Source organism: Ranitomeya variabilis, chromosome 1 (genome assembly GCF_051348905.1).
Source record: "Ranitomeya variabilis isolate aRanVar5 chromosome 1, aRanVar5.hap1, whole genome shotgun sequence".
Taxonomy (NCBI): Eukaryota; Metazoa; Chordata; class Amphibia; order Anura; family Dendrobatidae; genus Ranitomeya; species Ranitomeya variabilis.
In genome coordinates, this window is record NC_135232.1 from 449,784,482 (window position 1) to 449,807,011 (window position 22,530).

The 22,530-nt window shown below is 41.8% G+C and overlaps 1 protein-coding gene across 3 annotated transcripts in view; it reads right to left on the bottom strand.

Annotated features, from left to right (window-relative positions):
• CNTLN (centlein) overlaps nucleotides 1–22,530 on the bottom strand; it is a 578,743-nt gene that overhangs the window by 41,805 nt on the left and 514,408 nt on the right. For all 3 annotated transcript variants that reach the window (XM_077249936.1, XM_077249945.1, XM_077249954.1), the window contains 2 exons: nucleotides 21,627–21,815; nucleotides 17,674–17,751 (listed from right to left, as the gene is read on the bottom strand). In XM_077249936.1, the coding sequence (XP_077106051.1) occupies nucleotides 17,674–17,751; nucleotides 21,627–21,815 (267 nt within the window). The remainder of the gene's footprint in view (nucleotides 1–17,673; nucleotides 17,752–21,626; nucleotides 21,816–22,530) is intronic.

Here is a 22,530-nt window from a genome sequence, read left to right on the forward strand (position 1 = left end):
CTATTTAGTCTTATTTCTGTGTGTCTGCCTATGCAGCGTCAATGGTAAAAAAAATCTAATGTTAAAAATAATAAAAAAAAAAATAATTATGTACTCACCTTCCGCCGGCAGGTTATGGTGGCAAGCATGGTATGCACGAAGGACCTGCCATGACGTCACGGTCATGTGACCGCGATGTCATTACAGGCCCTGCGCGGCTGCGCGAGAAGGACCTGCCATGACGTCACGGTCATGTGACCGTGACATCATCACAGGCCCTGCGCGCCAAGGACCTGCCATGATGTCACGGTCATGTGACCATGACGTCATGGCAGATCCTTCTCGTGCAGGCGTGAAGAAGCTGTGGTACCATGGGACAGGCAGGGACAGCGTCAGGAGCACCAGGAGCAGATGAGCATTTCATATTCACCTGTCCGCGTTCCATTCGCCGGGCGCCGCTCCGTCTTCCCGTCCTCTTGCAGTGACTGTGCAGGTCAGAGGGCGCAATGATGTATTAGTGTGCGCGCCGCCCTCTGCCTGAACAGTCAGTGCAGAGAGACGGGACGCTGAGGAGCAGCAACGAGAGGTGAGTATGTGATTTTTTTATTATTGCAGCAGCATTACATGTGGCACAATGCTGTATGGAGCGTCTATGGGGCCATAAAGAACTGCATGGATTATTATATGGGGTATCTATGGGGCCATAACTGCATGGAGCATTATATGGGACATCTATGGGGCCATAACTGCGTGGAGCATTACATGGGACATCTATGGGGCCATAACTGCATGGAGCATTATATGGAGCATCTATGGGGCCATAACTGCATGGAGCATTATATGGAGCCATAACTGCATGGAGCATTATATGGGGCATCTATGGGGCCATAACTGCGTGGAGCATTATATGGAGCCATAACTGCATGGAGCATTATATGGGACATCTATGGGGCCATAACTGCATGGAGCATTATATGGAGCATCTATGGGGCCATAACTGCATGGAGCATTATATGGGGCATCTATGGGGCCATAACTGCATGGAGCATTATATGGAGCATTATATGGAGCATCTATGGGGCCATAACTGCATGGAGCATTATATGGAGCCATAACTGCATGGAGCATTATATGGGACATCTATGGGGCCATAACTGCATGGAGCATTATATGGAGCATCTATGGGGCCATAACTGCATGGAGCATTATATGGAGCCATAACTGCATGGAGCATTATATGGGACATCTATGGGGCCATAACTGCATGGAGCATTATATGGAGCATCTATGGGGCCATAACTGCATGGAGCATTATATGGGGCATCTATGGGGCCATAACTGCATGGAGCATTATATGGAGCATCTATGGGGCCATAACTGCATGGAGCATTATATGGGACATCTATGGGGCCATAACTGCATGGAGCATTATATGGTGCATCTATGGGGCCATAACTGCATGGAGCATTATATGGAGCATCTATGGGGCCATAACTGCATGGAGGATTATATGGGGCATCTATGGGGCCATAACTGCATGGAGGATTATATGGGGCATCTATGGGGCCATAACTGCATGGAGCATTATACTATGAGACTGGGCAATATACTACGTGACTGGGCAATATACTACGTGGACATGCATATTCTAGTATTCTAGAATACCCGATGCGTTAGAATCGGGCCACCATCTAATATTATATATATATATATATATATATGTATATATATATATATATATATATATATATATATATATATATATATATATATATATATATACACACATAAACACACATACATATATACAGTATATACACATACACACATATATATATACACACACATACATTTGCAGGAGAGACCTCTGGAAATGAAAAAAATAACTCTGATAAGAGAATAAGAAGTGGCGCATTTGGCGGTATTTTAATGAAAATATAAGGGCTTGACTTGCATAAGCAGCAGTTTTCATATAGAATATTAATAATACTATTGGCTGCCGAGCCTAAAAAAGTGGAGCAGGGCACACAGGAGATCAGGAGAAATCCCTGCCAGGCCGCCTGCTTCCCATTTGCAGATTCTAGACTGCTGTTCACGAGACGAAGGGCAGGCTGATAGGCTCACTGTAAAGCTTCTGGGAATTTGAAATGCCCCCAATAGTCCCATTTTATTTTTGTTTCTTACAATGAAAGTAATTCTGATGATGATGATAATATTGGGAAATTGCCGTTTCTGCAAAGCGTAATTAGAAATAATGAACTTTTTTTTTTTAAGCAAACTGGGCATCAGCACTGATATATTAGACAGACCCACAAGTTTGTAATGTAGCAATGTGTATACGCCCAGAATTAGTAACTACAGAGTGTGAATAGCTTAAAGACTGTACTATGTCTAAGAATCAAACATTTTCTTTTTAGTAGAAATTTAAGAAAATAATAAATCTGAGCATCAAATGTCATTTCATAAAGTTTTTTTTACATTGAATTGAAAGTGCAGCGAGTTTTGCACATCGGGGTTCTTACGCTATGTTCACACACATTTTTTCTGCAGCCAAAATTTGGTCTTTTATTTTCTGACGGGCTGCAGGTGTGATTTATCTGCAGCGCATGTTTAATAAAGTTAGTTTTATTCACCAAAAATGCAACAAAAAATGCTGCAAAGACGCAGCAAAACCTGATTGCTGCATCTTTGTGCCCTTTCCTCATTACTTTCTATGGGTGCGAAAATGTGGCAGAAACGCTGAAAGAATTGACGCGCTGCAGATTTTAAAAAATGCTGCGGTTCTCAAATTCAGTTAGGAAAAAAATTAACAAGCAACATAAGCTCTGAAAACACCCAACCTTGTGAATCAGTAGGATTGTGGATTCTACTGGAACGTTGGACAATAAGATGGGATTATAAATATATATACATAGTAATCTTATGTGGTGGGTTATAGATATATATATATATATATATATATATATATATATATATATATATGTATATATATATATATATATACATACACACCCACTACCTAACATCACACACAAATGACCTCGATATATATGATGCAGGCAATAGTTAAGTGCAGAGTACAGGCGGAGGAGAGGCTTTCCCCGCTGCACCGCTGTCTGATAACTGCTCGCTAGTGTTCCCATCCAGCCGCATTCTGGAGTGCACATTTGGAATATTAATCACTGGATACGGACAGCTCAGCTTAGCACATAAAACAAAAGCAGAAAAAATTCTAATTAAAGGAGAAATAAACCTCTTCAATTAAAGAGTTCACATTTCAAGTACTGTGTGATCCCCCCCAAAATAAATCTTAATGGAAGGTAACAATAAATGAACTAATGGTTCACTGAAGGTTACAGACTCCCTGCAGTTAAACTGTAAAGAGCAATTACTGATTAGTAAATGGTAACGTCCCACTCCCCAGTTTTTATTTCACCTTAAACCATAAGACAGGGATGTAAAAAAAAATAAAAGTCTTTAAAACATTATTGTTCTGTCACCAAGGAATAAAATGAGTTTGAAAATGATCTAAAGGGATATGATGCAGTTCATTATGTTAAACAGCAACGGCAGTGGTTCATAAAGACTGCTCTATTAAATTTACCTCCAGTCAATAATTAGGAGTCCACAAATAAATGCAGGCAATTAAATCAATACTACTGGACAATTACGTTCCATAGACCTCACTCAGGAAGACGCTATATTTTACGTAGCGGCATTAAATGGTCTAGAGCAACAACCAACATTCTAACGCCTCTCGTTAGCAGAGGTATAGAAATCCGACGTAAGCTCCCATCTATAGAGGATGTATAGCCAACGCCAAGAGGAACATAACAGCTAATATCACCAGTGCAATTTCAAGCAATAACATGAAACAAAAACGAAAAGGGGGTTATCATCTGCACCGGAGCGACACTAAACGAGGAGGATTTTATATTCATATTTACATTTTCACATTTCTGGTATCAAACTAATATTAGTTTAATTGGTTCTATAAAATATGCCAGAAATGTGTTACAGTACACATGACATGGAGCTGCACAGTGGTCCAATGATCAGTTTTATCATATTTATATGGTTTTTATTTGTTTTTTTAATGATGACTTGAATTTGTTTGAGCGACAGTCTAAAAATACAGGTCCGTGAAATATATAGTAGCGCTATATGTACAGATGACGGACATGGTGGTGACATGGCAGCATTCCCCAGGCTGATACTGTAAGATGATAACTACGCATAGTTACATTTAATCGCAAAACGGACAATCACAGGTTCCTATAATGGAAAATTCAATTGTAGACAAACTGGGAAAATGTCGAGTAAGCCGCGGCAGGCAATGTACAAGGATTCGCGAGTGCCTCTCGTCCGCACCATGTAGCTCTAATGATTTACAATCAGCTCCATGACATCAGCTGCCTAATTTTTCCCTCTAAACAACCGCATGTATCATGGATACATATCAAATATTTCAATAGATTTCACACTATGTGGGATTATTTCACAGACAGAGAAAACTTACATGAAACAGAAGAAAAGTTTTGAGAATTCTTGTAAACGATGTCAGAAAACAAAAGCAAATCTATGTCTTGAGAAGCAGGGCTCTCACCTGCCAATAAACTGCCCTTGATCACTTGCAAGAGGGGATCCTCCCAGCTGACTAGATGTGTGGAGAAAAAGAGATACTTGAAAGGCAAGAAAAAGTATCACACAGGTCACAGCAGCAGTCTCAGCGAAACCCTCCGGGACGTCAACTAGTCTCGGCCTTGTCATCCTCTATGCAGCTTTCCACTCTGCCCAGAAAATGTCGATAGGAAAATGTTTGAGGGGCCTCTGGTGGAAATTTTTTCATTCTTTCTGCATCGACAGGATGCCAAATCAATATTTAGTTCCCACTAACAAGCTGCTTGAGGTCTCAGTAGAAAATATTGCAGAGAGTGCGGGAAGACACAGTAATAAACAGCTGTCTGACTGTGAGGAAAACATGAATTGACTGGAAGCAGGTCCATAGTAAAAGGTCACTGAAACCCATGAACTCTTCAGGTGTCCCCATCAACTACTGACTTTAAAGAAAAATCTGCTCAGGAGAAGAGGGGGGGGAGAACAGATCCTTGGTCTTAGCATGTGCACAGACAGATAATTTAATTAGTCAATTTGCTAGAATGCTTCTTGCCTTTCCCCGCCGTTCTATTTTGTTAACTCTTTGCAGGTTAGCGCCACTACAACACAATCACATATCTGTAATCCCAATAGGATGTAAAGAATATGTCCACTAAACAATGTAATAGTTTCCTGTGACATTAATCACATATTATCTTTGGATTATATTTATTTTTGAGAAGTTGGACAAGCAGCCTACTCGTTTCTGTTGTTGATCTTAGTACAGGTGCTTCTCACAAAATTAGAATCTCATCAAAAAGTTAATTTATTTCAGCTCTTCAGTACAAAAAGTGAAACTCATATTATATAGAGTCATTACAGAGTGATCTATTTCAAGTGTTTATTTCTGTTTATAATGATGATTATGGCTTACAGCCAATGAAAACCCAAAAGTCATTATCTCAGTAAATTAGAATACGGTAATTAACGACCTAAGCATTTAAAAAGATTCCTTAGTCTGTTTCAGTAGGCTACACAATCATGGGGAAGACTGCTGACTTGACAGATCTCCAGAAGACAATCATTGACACACTCCACAAGGAGGGTAAGCCACAAAAGATCATTGCTAAAGAAGCTGGCTGTTCACAGAGTGCGGTATCCAAGCATATTAATGGGAAGGTGAGTGGAAGGAAAAAGTGTGGTATAAAAAGGTGCACAAGCAACCAGGATAACTGCAGCCTTGATAGGATTGTTAAGACAAGGCCATTCACAAATTTGGGGAGATTCACAAGGAGTGGACTGCTGCTGGAATCATTGCTTCAAGAGCCACCACACACAGATGTATCCAGGACATGGGCTACAAGTGTCACATTCCTTCTGTCAAGCCACTCATGAGCAATAAACAACACCAGAAGCATCTTACCTGAGCAAAGGAGAAAAAGAACTGGACTGTTCTTCCATAACACCTCAGCAGTGCCACAGGTTGATCGCCTCCATGCCACACCGCATTGATGCAGTAATTGATGCAAAAGGAGCCCCGACCAAGTATTGAGTGCATTTACTGAACATACATTTCATTAGGCCAACATTTCGGATGTTAAAATCATTTTTTTTCAAACTGGTGTTATAAAGTATTCTAATTTACTGAGATAATGACTTTTGGGTTTTCATTGGCTGTAAGCCATAATCATGAACATTAATAGAAATAAACACTTGAAATAGATCACTCTGTTTGTAATGACTCTATATAATATATGAGTTTTACTTCTTGTATTGAAGAACTGAAATAAATTAACTTTTTGATGATATTCTAATTCTGTGAGAAGCACCTGTATGTTTTTTTCACAAAAAGCATTGTATGAAGTGCTGCCATAAGGAAATAAAAAAGATAAAGGCATGATGGTGGAGATAGGTGCCTAGAGGTGTGGGTTGTTTCATTAAGGGATATATATATATATGATATAACATGGACGACGATCGCCTCGCAATACTCGGAGTGGCTGGTGGTTCTCCTGACCAAAGCATGGCAGCTTGTTGTTCTATGTAGCCATCACGCTCGGGTCAGGATAGCCGTTGGTTAGTCTGTGCACTGCAATGCAATCGTCCATGTTATATGGCAGTCTGACTGTGCTCTTAAAGTGCTAATCACAGTCAGTTTTCAGGCCTCTAAATGCTATTTAAGATGCATTCACACATCTGTGTGTCATGGTCCATAAGTCACAGATCGGCCATGGGTCTGCCGACCTGAAATCAATAGCCTCATAGGCATATGTGAGGATGTCAAGTTTGAGTGAAGAGATCGTCGATTAGTCCATACTTCGCAGACTGTACTTGCAGCGCAACACTTAGATGTGTGAATCTTGCTTAACAGAGGAACCAAAATTCATGATGCCTAAGGAAAATGACATGATAAATCATTGACTATTGTGCAGTGACTATATGGAGCGGCCCCCAGACGCAGGACAGCGGGGTACTCGGATCCGGGTCTCTTGGTTCTGAGGATGTCACGGTGGCCCGACCCGGTCCGTGGTCCTGCTAAGGGGCGCCCAATAAAAGGTGTAGGTGGTGGTGTAGGTTGCAGTAAATAACGAGGACACAGGGTTGCAGTCTCTTTACCTCTTTACTGAAGGCTTCGGCATCCGCAATCCAGAGCACTGTTAACAGGGCTGGCTGAGACCAGCCGGTCCGAAGGCACATCCAGAGTTCCCTTTGCAGGTGGAAATCAGTAGCCTACCTACTAGCGCCTGGGTGTTGTAGTACTTCCCTGCTGAGCACCACGGGATAGTCCTCACAACTGTCGTGTATGTTTCTGTTCTTTCTCTCCGTCCCCCAGATGATATGGATAGGACGCACCCGTATGACGGGGTAGGCCTGGAATTATTTTATAGGGACCCTAGGGACGCCCCTCTCCCACAATTGCCTCCGTTGTCTTCATTAGGTGATTAAGGTGAGGCAGCCAACCTAAAATTAACTGCCCTGCCGTTGGTTTGAAGTAATGTGTAGAGCCCAATACTTCCTCGGCATTCCGGCCACCGGCTACGTGCCTCAGTAGGATGTTGCCGATCTCGGGGCACGACTCCTAATGGTTCTATCGCCTTTGTGCTGTGATCTCGTTTCTCACTTCTCCACAATATACTTTGCTTCGTGTCCTTTCTTAAGATGCCGCCGCAATGAAGTGCAGGCACGGCTCCGTAATGATCTGTCCTTTCGCTAGGCCTCTGTCAGGATCCCACCCCTGACAGAGACCCCCCTGGATCCTCCCAAGCAATGCTCTTCTCTCACTAGATGTTACCTGGGCAAAACCCAGTCAGCTTCTCTCTAACTTTCTATCCAACCCCCAGTTTTACCAGAGTGTGAGGAGTGGCCTAATACCACCCTTTGCTCCCCCTGGTGGCCGGAGTGTGAAGTGTAATGTGTGACTGTGATACCTGGTCAGGTGAACTCCTTTAGTGCCATCAGACGTACCACCACTCCCAATAGTGGCGGAGCGACAGTACTGCAACGACCAGGACTCTGGGGCGCTGCACATATAATGAAATGAATATACTGTACTATGCTTTTTATTTATAGACTTACATCTCTACATATATTAACGGACATAAGGATTACACTGATGAAGTCATTTATTGCGCTCATTCAAAGAGGTACAACCATAAGACGTAAAAGAGGTACTGGGCCTAATAATAATGGGGTGGATATTACTCTGTTCCCTCCTATGGAAGAAAGCACTAATAACCACTGAGCATGGTGGCTCAGTGGTTAGCACTGTTACTTAGCGATAGGGTCCTGGGTTCAAATCCCACCAAGGACAACATCTGCAAGGAGTTTGTATGTTCTCCCCGTGTTTGCGTGGGTTTCCTCCGGGTTCTCCAGTTTCCTCCCACACTCCAAAGACAAACTGTAAAAAGTTATGGAAGTAATGTAGCTATTTAAGTGGTATTTAAATAATTAAATAAATTGGAAAAGTGACGCTCTTTAGTGAAAGGCAAATTAGATGTAAAGGTTGAAATCTACAAAAACAATGCATTAAAATATCTACCTCCTCTGAGTATATCATTGCTAAAAAGAAAGCAGCCAAGATCAGTTTACCTCTATACAATAACACATAACATGCATTTTATGCATGGTGAGTTAACATGTTTTCTGTAGTTTTACATAGGACTGCACATATAGCTATTACAAGTGCTATATTGGAGCGTGAACAACACTACATCTCTCTCTGTATATGTATGTGTGTGTGTGTGTGTGTGTGTGTACATACATACATATATATATATATATATATATATATATATATATATATATATATATATATATATATATATATATAGTACAGACCAAAAGTTTGGACACACCTCATTTAAAGATTTTCTGTATTTTCATGACTATGAAAATTGTACATTCACACTGAAGGCATCGAAACTATGAATTAACACATGTGGGATTGTATACTTAACAAAAAAGTGTGAAACAACTGAAATTATGTCTTATATTCTAGGCTCTTCAATGTAGCCACCTTTGCATTATATGGAGCAAATGTTTCTATGGAGCATCTTATCGGGCAATAATCAACCTTTATGCAGCATTTTATAGGGCAAATGTTTCTATGGAGCAGCTTATGGGGCCATAAACAACCTTTATGCAGCATTGTATGGGGAAAATGTTTCTATGGAGCATCTTATGGGGCCATAATCAACCTTTGGGCAGCATTATATGGGGTGTATTTTGTTTGGAGCATTATATGGGGCCCATCATTATGGAGCATTATATGGGGCGTATTTTGTATGGAGCATCCTGATTCAATATGGACATTCAAAAACACTTAACCTACTGATGTCTCAATTAATTTTACTTTTATTGGTATCTATTTTTATTTTTGAAATTTACCAGTAGCTGCTGCATTTCCCACCCTAGGCTTATACTCGAGTCATTAAGTTTTCCCAGTTTTTGTGGCAAAATTAGGGGTCTCGGCTTATACTCGAGTATATAACTTCAGTATATACTGAACTTTCCTCTCACTTTGCATCTAACTCTCTCTTCGACAAACTACAATCTGGCTTCAGTCCCCACCACTCCACTGAGACTGCCCTGACCAAAATTATTAACGACTTACTTACAGCCAAAGCTAACAGACAATTCTCTATACTCCTCCTCCTAGACCTGTCCTCTGCCTTCGACACAGTTGACCACTGCCTCCTACTACAGATCCTCTCTTCCTTTGAGGTCAAAGACCTTGCCCTATCCTGGATCTCCTCATACCTTGCCAACCGCACATTTAGCGTTTCCTACTCCCATACTACCTCTTTATATCGCCCCCTCTCTGTTGGAGTCCCCCAAGGCTCTGTCCTAGGACCCTTACTCTTCTCAATCTATACACTCGGCCTGGGACAACTCATAAGGTCCTATGGCTTCCAGTACCATCTATATGCCGATGACACTCAGATCTACCTCTCTGGCCCAGATGTCACCGCTCTGCTGTCCAGAATCCCAGAGTATCTATCAGCCATATCCTCCTTCTTCTCCTCTCGCTTCCTCAAGCTCAATGTGGACAAATCTGAACTCATTATCTTTCCTCCATCACGCATATCTTCCCTACCTGATCTATCTATTAAAATAAATGAAATCACACTTTCCCCTGTCCCCATAATCCGCTGCCTTGGAGTAACCCTTGACTCTGCCCTGTCCTTCAAACCGCACATCCAAGCTCTCGCCACCTCTTGTCGCCTCCAGCTCAAAAATATTTCCAGAATCTGTCCTTTCCTCAACCCACACTCTACGAAAGTGCTTGTGCATGCCCTAATCATCTCCCTCGACTACTGCAACATACTCCTCTGTGGCCTACCTTCTAACACTCTCGCACCCCTCCAGTCCATCCTTAACTCTGCTGCCCGACTAATTAATCTCTCTCCTCGCTACACTCCTGCTTCACCTCTTTGCAAATCCTTTCACTGGTTCCCAATTTCCCAGCGTATCCAGTTTAAATTACTAACACTGACCTACAAAGCCATCCATAACCTTTCTCCTCCGTATATTTCCACACTAATCTCTCAATATCTTCCCTCACGTAATCTCTGGTCCTCCCAAGACCTCCTCCTCTGCTCCACACTTATTCGCTCCTCACCCAATCGCCTCCAAGACTTCTCCCGAATATCACCCATCCTCTGGAATTCAGTGCCCCAACACATTCGGTTATCCACTTCTTTTGGATCCTTTAAAAGAAACCTGAAAACCCACCTCATCAAAGAAGCTTACAGCCTGTAAAGACCACACGGCCACCTCAACACAATTGGAGCAATCGCAACCCTCAACCTATTGTCTCCTTCCCCATAATCCTGTAGAATGTAAGCCCGCAAGGGCAGTGTCCTCTTCCCTCTGTACCGGTCTGTCATTGTTAGTTTTGTTTACTGTAAGTGATATTTGTATTTTGATGTAACTCCTTCTCATGTACAGCACCATGGAATTAATGGTGCGATATAAATAAATAATAATAATAATATATAAGGTATATATTTTTAATTATGCTTAAACTTCACTATTGCTGTCATCCTGTTTTCAAAATATAATATATTTTAAGTGTCTTCATCATTTCGAGTCCCGATTAGTGATGAGCGAATATACTCGTTACTCGAGATTTCTTGAGCATGCTCGGGGGTCCTCCGAGTATTTTTTACTGCTGGGAGATTTAGTTTTTCTTGTCGCAGCTGAACGATTTACATCTGTTAGCCAGCATAAGTACATGTGGGGGTTGCCTGGTTGCTAGGGAATCCCCACATGTACTTATGCTGGCTAACAGATGTAAATCATTCAGCTGCTGCAATAAAAACTAAATCTCCGAGCACTATTAACACTACAAAAAATATATAAAGTATGTGTGAAAGTAGCCATAAAGTTCTATAAAGTAATAAGTGGGGAAAAAAAGAAAACAAAAAAACTTTGCAACTAACTTTTTTTTTGTCCAAGACATGTCTAATTTAGCAGACTTCTTTTATTCTAGAAAAAACAATCTACTGCTACTACTTTAGTTTAGCCCGAGGTATGACCGTCTCTCCACATACTCCCTAGAAGCATGCTGTACTCCACACAGCTTTGCTTTTCTACAGCTTGCCTTGACTAAAACGTACATTTCTCCTCTGCACAGCAGACAGTTGTCAGCAGCAATAGGCGGACAAGGTTAACTCCGTAATCAAATATGGATATGGCGCTGAATGCTGGAGTGGCTGGCTGCTGACAGTGTGGGTCTAAGGGCCACAAATGCCATTGCTATTGCAGTTAACCTTTACAGCCTGGCAGATCTTTGCAGAGGCACAGTTAGTCTTTTTTCTGTACGGGCCACACATGGTTTTATTACAGCAAGCAGATGTTACGGTACATTGGATAGGGTTCTGAAAAATTCACACCAAGTGGACCACAAAAATTAATTAGGGCAAGTCCATGGTCTTTCCATTACTTATAATGTTGGGTTCTTCCCAATAACTTCTGTGGTTTAAAAACTGTAAATCACAGGTTTTAATTAATGTATCACAATAACGTTTTTTCTCCTACAGTTATTTAATACAAATAGGCTGTGAAGCTACTATTTAACAGGTTTGTTTGCCAGTTGTAATGCAGCTTTCATGTCTGCGTTTTGCATCGGATTAATGCAATACATATACCCCAAACTATACTTAACTGACCCTTTTGAGACACCCATCTAGTAGCTCGTTGAGTTAACATTGAACTTCTGGCCACAGCAATCATGCAGCAGTTCACTAGGTGTTGAAATCATTCTGTAAGAATACTAGCCATGTGGATAGCTAAGAGCATTTGCTGCAAATTAGATGGAGGTACCGACATGCTCCGAACAGGCTTGTCTACCTCGTCCCAGAGATGTCCTGAGAGGTTAAGATCTGGACACAGGGAAGGCAAAGTATCCCCTTGAGAAAGTGGTGTGTCAAACATTTGAAACGCACGTTGGGGTCTTGCCATCTTGCTCAGGGTCACCCACAGTTCACTCCTCGGTAAGCTCTGCCCATTTTCATATGTGCTATTCTTGTGTTACTATTTGGTCTGACGTACCTGACATGCCTAGCCGGGGTATATGTAACTGTATTACTATATATCACTAATTACCCCTTATGGGTTCACATGGTGACTTAGTGTGACCCTTCTTACTTGTTTGTTTGTATGCACCTTTTGTCACTTTACCTTGCTACAATTTTATACTAATACTTTAATAAAAAAAATTTTTATTCGCTTTCAACCTGATTACTCCTCATTCTCCTATATTTAAAAAATTCACACAAAGTGGAACAAAAAAATTAATTAGGGCAATTTTTTTTTTCTTAAACAATACTATCATCTTTCCATTATTTATGTTGTTGGGTTCTTCCCAATAACTTCTGTCCTTAAAAAAAGCCAGAGAAAATATATACAAGCGCATTTGAAAACTAAATCACAGGTTTTAATTTAAGTATCAGAATAACGTTGTTTCTCCTACAGTTATTTAATACAAATAGGCTGTGAAGCTACTATTTAACTGGTAGGTTTGCCAGTTGTAATGCAGCTTTCATATCTCAGTGTTTTGCATCAGATTTTCATCAGTGTATGGTCAGTATTTACAGTCAATGTTTCATCGGTGATTTTTCATGGATTTAATTTTTTTTTTAAATGCCTACCTTCTCCCATCCATTATAAATTTATTCATGGACAGCATACGGATAATAGATTGCACACAAATGATTTTCAAGGACCTATAGACTCAGATCAAAAACAGTCACATTTCCATGAGTTTTGGAATAACACGTACATGTGAACAGCCCCATAGACTATAAGACTTGAGCTACATGGTAACATGTATGTGCTACACCAAAGCAGTTCTCTGAATTATCGCGCAACATCTGTGCAACTTGTCAGCAAGTTGCTGTTGTGCGGTTATTGTAAGCTCAGATGTTGCTGTCAATAAACAAGCTGCACGTCACAGTTTGACAAGTGAGAGACATGCGACCTGCAACAGAAAATCTAACTCCGTAAACATTTGTGACTATGTCGCAGTAGGTTGCAATAAGATGAAAGGAAATCATTAGAAGTGATGTTGAAATGTGACACGTCGCCGTAGAGCACTAGACCGGTGTTTCCCAAACTCCAGTCTTTGCTGCCCCCAACAGATGATGATTTCAGGATTTCGTTAGTATTGTACAGTGGATGAAATAATTAACAAGGCAGCAGAAATTGTGGCAGGTTCTCTCACCTGTGCAGCACTAAGGAAATCCTGAAAACATGATCTGTTGGGGGCCACAATGACTGGAGCATGGGAACACTGCCCTAGCCTAGAGGGTACTAGTTCTACCCATGAAAAACACCGACAGAACACGTACATGACTCAAACATGTCTGATATAGGCCGTAGTGCAATTTTACTAAAGGCAACCTTTCATTAGATTGATGCTGCCCAAAACCACTGGGCTCATGAATCAAAGCCAGGTTACCATGCATGATTTATACTGAAATGCCTTCGCTTCAGTTGATTAACAAGTATCTTCCTATGTATACACACATGCAAGAGACCTGTCAATCAACTGGTGTGGGGCGGGGAGCAGGAGGCCACATCAAACCAGCCAGGTCAAATTCCTTCAACAGAACTGCCAATGAATAGTTCTATAGAAATCTACAGTGTGGCTAAAAAATATTCTTCACTGGTCTCAAGTGGTGACATTCATCAGCTTCGAAAAGCATTACCAAGACAGTAATAACGTATGTAATCACTATAACTGGAAAAGTAATTTCCTTTACACATTATTGAATCAAGGGCTGTTATACAAGGTGTGCTCCTTGATGTTCTTCACAGATGTTCGAAGTGACCATTGGAAGTGTCCACATTACCATGGAACAGATGCTGACGAGGTAAGTCTTCAGATAAGGGATGTGCTATAGTGTTTTTCTAGACAAAGGGATGTACAGTACGCTAATATTAATGCAATACATATACCCAAAAGTATACTTAGTTGCCCCTTTTATTTGTGACACCCATCTAGTAGCTCATTGGGTTAACACTGACTTTCTGGCCAAAGCAATCATGAGTCATAGATTCCACTAGGTGTTAAAATTATTCTGTAGAATACTATCCTTGTGGATAGCTTAGAGCATTTGTTGAAAATTAAATAGAGGTACCGACATGCTCCAAACAGCCTTGTCTACCTCGTCCCAGAGATGCTCTGAGAGGTTAAGATCTGGACACAGGGAAATCAAGGGAAGCAAGAAAAACACACTGCCTGGCTCATGAAACCACACCATGACTACTCCACTCTTGTGGCATAGTCCATTGTCCAGCTAAAAATGTCCTTCCACCTTTAGCTAAAACAGATTAGCTTGGTTGACCACAGTGTTATATATATATATATATATATATATATATATATATATATATATATATATATATATATATATATATTGCTCAAAAAATAAAGGGAACACTAAAATTCCACATCCTAGATATCTCTGAATGAAATATTCCAGTTGCACATTTTTATTCATTGCATAGTGAAATGTGTTCAGAACAATAGAACATAACAATTATCAATGTAAATCGAAATGAATATCCCATGGAGGTCTGGATTTGGAATGATACTCAGAATCAAAGTGGAAAATCAAATTACAGGCCGATCCAACTTCAGTGGAAATGCCTCAAGACAAGGAAATGATGCTCAGTAGTGTGTGTGGCCACCACGTGCCTATATGACCTCCCTACTGTACAATGCCTGGGCATGCCTCTGATGAAGCGGCGGATGGTCTCCTGTTGGATCTCCTCCCAGACCTGGACTAAAGCATCCGCCAACTCCTGGACAGTCTGTGGTGCAACATGACGTTGGTGGAAGGAGCGAGACATGATGTCCCAGATGTGCTCAAATCGGATTCAGGTCTGGGGAACGGGCGGGCCAGTCCATAGCTTCAATACCTTCATCTTGCAGGAACTGCTGACACACTCCAGCCACATGAGATCTGGCATTGTCCTGCATTAGGAGGAATCCAGGGCCAACCACAGCAGCTTATGGTCTCACAAGGGGTCTAAGGATCTCATCTCGGTACCTAATGGCAGTCAGGCTACCTCTGGCAAGCACATGGAGGGTTGTGCGGCCCTCCAAAGAAATGCCACCCCACACCATTACGGACCCACTGCCAAACCGGTCATGCTGAAGGATGTTGCAGGCAGCAGATCGCTCTTCACGGCATCTCCAGACTCTGTCATGCCTGTCACATATGCTCAGTGTGAACCTGCTTTCATCTGTGAAGAGCACAGGGCGCCAGTGGCGAATTCGCCAATCCTGGTGTTCTGCACAGTGTTGGGCTGTGAGCACAACCCCCATCTCTGGACGTCGGGCACTCAGACCATCCTTATGGAGTTGGTTTCTAACCATTATTGCAGACACTTGCACATTTCTGGCCTGCTGGAGGTCATTTTGCAGGGCACTGGCAGTGCTCCTACTGTTCCTCCTTGCACAAACGTGGAGGTAGCGGTCCTGCTGTGGGTTGTTGCCCTCCTACGGCCCCCTCCATGTCTCCTGGTGTACTGGCCTGTCTCCTGGTAGCGCCTCCAGCCTCTGGATACTACGCTGACAGACACAGCAAACCTTCTTGCCACAGCTCACATTGCTGTGCCATCCTGGATGAGCTGCACTACCTGAGCCACTTGTGTGGGATGTAGAGTTTGTCTCATGCTACCACAAGTGTGAAAGCACAACCAACATTCAAAAGTGACCAAAACATCAGCCAGAAAGCATTGGTACTGAGATGTGGTCTGTGGTCCCCACCCGCAGAACCACTACTTTATTGTGGATGGCTCGATAATTGCAATAATTTCCATCTCTTGTCTATTCCATTTGCACAACAGCATGTGAAATTGATTGTCAATCAGTGTTGCTTTCTAAGTGGACAGTTTGATTTACTTGGAGTTATATTCTGTTGTCTAAGTGTTCCCTTTATTTTTTGAGCAGTATATATATATATATATATATATATATATATATATATATATATATATATATATCCTACTGTTCGAAGGTCCATCCATAAGTGTCAGAGGATCTAAGATTTGCCAAGCAAACATTGCTTACACCACTATTGCACCTCCACCAGCCTAAATTGATAACACTAGATAGGGAGGGTTAAAGGGAATCTGTCACTCCGTGGGACATATATGACCTATTAATATGGGCATACAGGTAATAGAAATGTTAAACTAGGCCTACCTGTATGCCTCATATTAATGGTCTTGTTGTTGAGAAATCGTATTTTATTTCTGTATGCTAATGATTTATTCCAGGCTCCGCGGTGTGCGGTGCCTGGAAGAAATCTCTGCCTCTTGTCTTCATTATCATACCACCCCCTCTCATCAGTGTCACAGTGCCCTGTGACATGTAATGGTCGCATGGTAATCCCGTGCCTAAGCCCTGCAATAGCGTGATTATACGTAACCAATTCTACACTTCTATTGTCATTGGCTTCAGCGTTCTTCTGTGTAGGCAAGGTGCTCCCCCCACTTCCTTTCTTCTTGCATAGCTAGGAACCATACAGTTTCTGATGCCCCTGTCACCCATGTATGCATGGTGGGGACAGTGACTTATTGCCGCACATGCCGGAGGTCACTGCAATGGAAGTAGCAGAGACTCGCCGACACTAGCACAGAAGAACGCTGAAGCCAATGCCCATAGAAGGTTGGAATAGGTATAGTATAATCGCGCTACTGCAAGACGGGATTCTAGGGCTACCATTCCGCAACACAGGGCACTGTGCCGCTGATGGGGCAATGATATGCTGACCTGGCAGAAGATAGCAGACCATGGGGAACCTAGGTTGCACACTAAAAAAAAGTGGTGGTCAACCCATTTAAGCCATTCCAACTGCCATTCTGGACATCCTAGTCTTTTACGCCTACTCTTGTAAAATTCTACATTATGCTACAGTTTAATGTTGGAAATGTGTGGAATAATCACACTTTTTGGATTATTAGATGCAGGATTTCACTGATAATGTATAACTATATAAAAAAAAACACTGAAGTGGGTGAATAGTATTTAGCATGAAATTTTCATTATGTAAATGGCTTTAAAAAAAATATTTCCAATACCTGTCCTTCTAGAAGCTTTATTACGTGGTTCATCCATTCTTTATCATATTCTACTGACCGCTTCACATTTTCTATTTCCTAATGGGAGCAAAGGAGACACAATAATTTATGACAGGTTTATGAAAGCATTATGGACATAGAATAAAAAAAAAACACATAGCGTTTAAAACACCTTGCATCAAAAGTGACCAGAGTGCTCCATGGATGCATTACACATCCTTATTTTGCTAATAACACGGAACAATCAATAGACCTGTATCTTCTATAAAAGCGTGAAATGGCTACATGGACCAGGTCCAGTTTTACCCCGGCTGCATAAAGATTGTGAGGCATGTTCCTTAAATTGCTGAGCCGTCTAGTTTTCCATTACATTAACTACACACCAGCAGTGAAAACATTGTGCTGCAGTATGATTCTAGGTGAGAATTTATGGAAAGGAATATGGCGGAATGTGCTTTTTGTGGTGGACTAGAACTTGGAGAGACTTATGGTCAAAAGGTTATTACAGTACATCCCTATTTACTTTCTCAAGTAAATTTCACTCTGCTTCCAAAACAATGTGCAGAAATATAGAGGTGTTCCCACTTTGCTACTATTACATGGATGAAAGCAGACAATTCTCTAGAATATCGCTGGAAATTTAGTATACACTCCTCACTAGGACTATTACCCAGTTTAAACCACACACAATCCTTAAAGTCACCATACACTGTAGACTAATGTCATCTGAACCCGCCAATATCAATGAGTATGGCAGATACTCTAATGTTTATGGGGGCGCCAGCCAAACGATTGTCCGGGAAGATGACGATCGGGCATGTCCAATTTTGGCCAGCCAATTGCTTTGGCTTTCGGAGATAACCTGTAATCAAAGAGGAGCTTTCTCATAGAGAACACAGGAGTGCTCAGTCGTCCAAGTGCTCCTGTGTATATGGGAGAGATGGCCCTTGGTCGAATGATCGGCAAAAGCATTGTTCGCCTGACAGCCATCTAATGCATATGGAGACCACTATCCTTCTGCTCCTAAAGTTTTACACATTCAGAGAAGTAGTCATCTTTTGGCATGTGCCAAAAGTTCACCTGCCAGACTCACTATATGGTGAGAAAATATTTTACCGTACAGTACACTGCTGTGGCCAACTGGCTTGAAGATGAGTTTTTGCTGCTCCAAGATATTGTATTTAAGATAATCTAGAGTTCACAAATCAATTTGTTTAATGGCATACAATGACAACAAAGTAAGGGTCTATTTAGAAGAGCTGACTGTCACATTTAAATGACCACCTACTAGCTGCATACAAGCCGATCAGCAGTTGTTTGATAGCTGATCAGAGGCCGGAGGAATGAGCATTTTGTTCATCAGGTGATTGCTGGCCTATTTAGACAGCTTCTTAATCAGCAACGCTCGTTCCAAATTAACGGCCTGTCTGAATGGGTCCTAACTGGACTCTGTAGTATGACTCTTTATGCAGCCAGTGACTACATGGAGCTTTGCTTAACTTGGTTTAAATCTAAACTAATTAGAATATGAATGCCAATACCCCAACACTGCATCAAGATTAGTATCATACGTTAGATCAGTGGTCCTCATTGGCTCTCTAAAGGAGCATCCATATTAACAAACATTTTACATTATTACAGACATATCAACCAAATTTACATATACTGACAGATTTCAATTAGAATATCTTCACACATTCTTGGTCTCCTGCTCTACATTTAATATATAAAATCCACTTTGAGTAGTGGTGTTACAGATAAACAGTAAAGACCGGGCTCATGTGCGAGTATGGGCAGCAGGATACCATGTAACAGACCACTTATTAATGCAGTAATGTAAAATGGAAGAGTTTGCGGATGACAGACGATAATGTGTATCAGGTCTTTGAGAATAATTATTCTTAATTATAATTTGTTGGACATGTAAAAATTTGTATACAAATAATTTTTATTAAGTTTTCAAGGTAAACTTGAAAGGGAAATCAAGGAAAAAAAATTATTGGGGAAAGGGAAATTTTAGGGGAAGTACAATTTACATGGTGGATAGAATACAGAAAAACTAAATTGTCACAAAGATATACAAACAATAATGTCATCAATACATAATAGTTACTACACTGCTCAAAAAAAAATAAAGTGAACACTTAAACAACAGAGTATAACTCCAAGTAAATAAAATTTCTGTGAAATCAAACTGTCCACTTAGGAAGCAACACTGTTTGACAATCAATTTCACATGCTGCTGGGCAAATGGAATAGACAACAGATGGGAATTATTGGCAATTATCAAGACACCCTCAATAAAGGAGTGGTTCTGCAGGTGGGGACCACAGACCACATCTTAGTACCAATGCTTTCTGGCTGATGTTTTGGTCACTTTTGAATGTTGGTTGTGCTTTCACACTTGTGGTAGCATGAGACAAACTCTACATCCCACACAAGTGGCTCAGGTAGTGCAGCTCATCCAGGATGGCACAGCAATGTGAGCTGTGGCAAGAAGTTTTGCTGTGTCTGTCAGCGTAGTATCCAGAGGCTGGAGGCGCTATCAGGAGACAGGCTACTACACCAGGAGACGTGGAGGAGGCCAACAACCCAGGATCAGGACCGCTACCTCCGCCTTTGTGTAAGGAGAAACAGGAGGAGCACTGCCAGAGCCCTGCAAAATGACCTCAAGCAAGCCACAAATGTGCATGTGTCTGCACAAACGGTTAGAAACCAACTTCATGAGGATGGTCTGAGTGCCCAACGTACACAGATGGGGGTTGTGCTCACAGCCCAACACCGTGCAGGACGCTTGGCATTTGCCACAGAACACCAGGATTGGCAAATTCGCCACTGGCACCCTGTGCTCTTCACAGATGAAAGCAGGTTCACACTGAGCACATGTGACAGGCGTGACAGAGTCTGGAGATGCTGTAAAGAGCGATCTACTGCCTGCAACATCCTTCAGCATGACTGGTTTGGCAGTGGGTCAGTAATGGTGTGGGGTGGCATTTCTTTGGAGGGCCGCACAACCCTCCATGTGCTCGCCAGAGGTAGCCTGACTGCCATTAAGGTACCAAGATGAGATCCTCAGACCCCTTGTGAGACCAAATGCTGGTGCGGTGGGCCCTGGGTTCCTCCTATTGCACAACAATGCTAGACCCCATGTGGCTGGAGTGTGTCAGCAGTTCCTGCAAGATAAAGGTATTGAAGTTATGGACTGGCCTGCCCGTTCCCCAGACCTGAATCCGATTGAGCACATCTAGGACATCATGTCTCGCTCCTTCCACCAACATCACGTTGCATCACAGACTGTCCAGGAGTTGGCGGATGCTTTAGTACAGGTCTGAGAGGAGATCCTTCAGAAGACCATCCGCCGCCTCATCAGGAGCATGCCCAGGCGTTGTACAGTAGGGAGGTTATACAGGCCACACACAAAATTGAGCATATTTTCCTTGTCATGAGGCATTTTCACTGAAGTTGTATCAGCCTGTAATTTGATTTTCCACTTTGATTTTGAGTATCATTCCAAATCCAGACCTCCATGGGATATTCATTTTGATTTACTTTGATAATTGTTATTGTTCTGAACACATTCCACTATGCAATGAATAAAAATGTGCAACTGGAATATTTCATTCAGAGATATCTAGGATGTGGTATTATAGTGCTCCCTTTATTTTTTGAGCAGTGTATATAATTTTAAACTTGAATGAATTAAGTTGTGTATAAATTTGTAATACTTTTTAGGTTCTTTTCTTTTTGCAAATCTCTGCAATGATAAATAGTAAAGAGGCATACTGAAAACAAAATATAAAAATATTGTAATCTCGTCGACAGCCCTGAATTATTGACAGACAATACAAAAAAATAAAGAGGTGGAAAAAAAAACACAACCCCCTCCCCCCAAAAAAACCCCTAAATCATCATAATTCTGAATAAAAAAAATATTTCAAAGTTAATTTACATACCTCCTCGTCTGGGACCTCCAGCATATCACTGAGGTCAGAATGTGACATGTTGAGGATGCTGGCAGCCAGCGACTGGGCTCTGTTTACAGACTGTTGGGACGGGCCACTTTCGGACTCTTGCAATATTTTGGTTTGTCTAACGTTACTTCTCATTTCGCACACATCCAACTGGAGTTCTTTTGCCAAGCTCTTTTCAAATGAGAAGAGAGAAAAGTGGTGTTAGCTGGTAAGCACGATATCCTCTTTTATCATAATTGTTCTTAAAATTATAGGTAACTAAAGTCTACTGCCACCAAGCTATTTCTTCACCTATGTTAACCCTTTTAAAGGGGTGGTCCGAAGGCAAAGTATTTTTCCCTATGTAGTCCCATAATCTAAGCTGATTTCAAATATTCTTGCTTGAAAAATTCCCTACTGTTCCCCAACTGCACTAACTATCTTTGTATTTTTTTTCTCTACTTCCTGTCTGACGACGATTCGTTTGAGCATGTCCAGTGCATGCTGAGATACTCACACAAAGCGTCATCAGAGCATCAGGCTGCAGTCATTATCATGGCCTCTGTCCCTTCCTGAAAGGAAGCATCATCAGGGGGCAGTTGCTGCGGTCATTAACATGGCCTCTGCCCCTCCCTGAAAGGAAGCATCATCGGGGGCAGAGGCTGCGGGCATTAACATGGCCTCTGCCCTTTCCTGAAAGGAAGCATCATCAGGGGGCAGTCGCTGCAGTCATTATCATGGCCTCTGCCCTTCCCTGAAAGGAAGCATCATCAGGGGGCAGAGGCTGTGGTCATTATCAAGGCCTCTGCCCCTCCATAAAAGGAAGCATCATCAGGGGGCATAGGCTGCGGTCATTATCATGGCCTCTGCCACTCCGTGAAAGAAAGCATCGTTAGGGGGCAGAGGC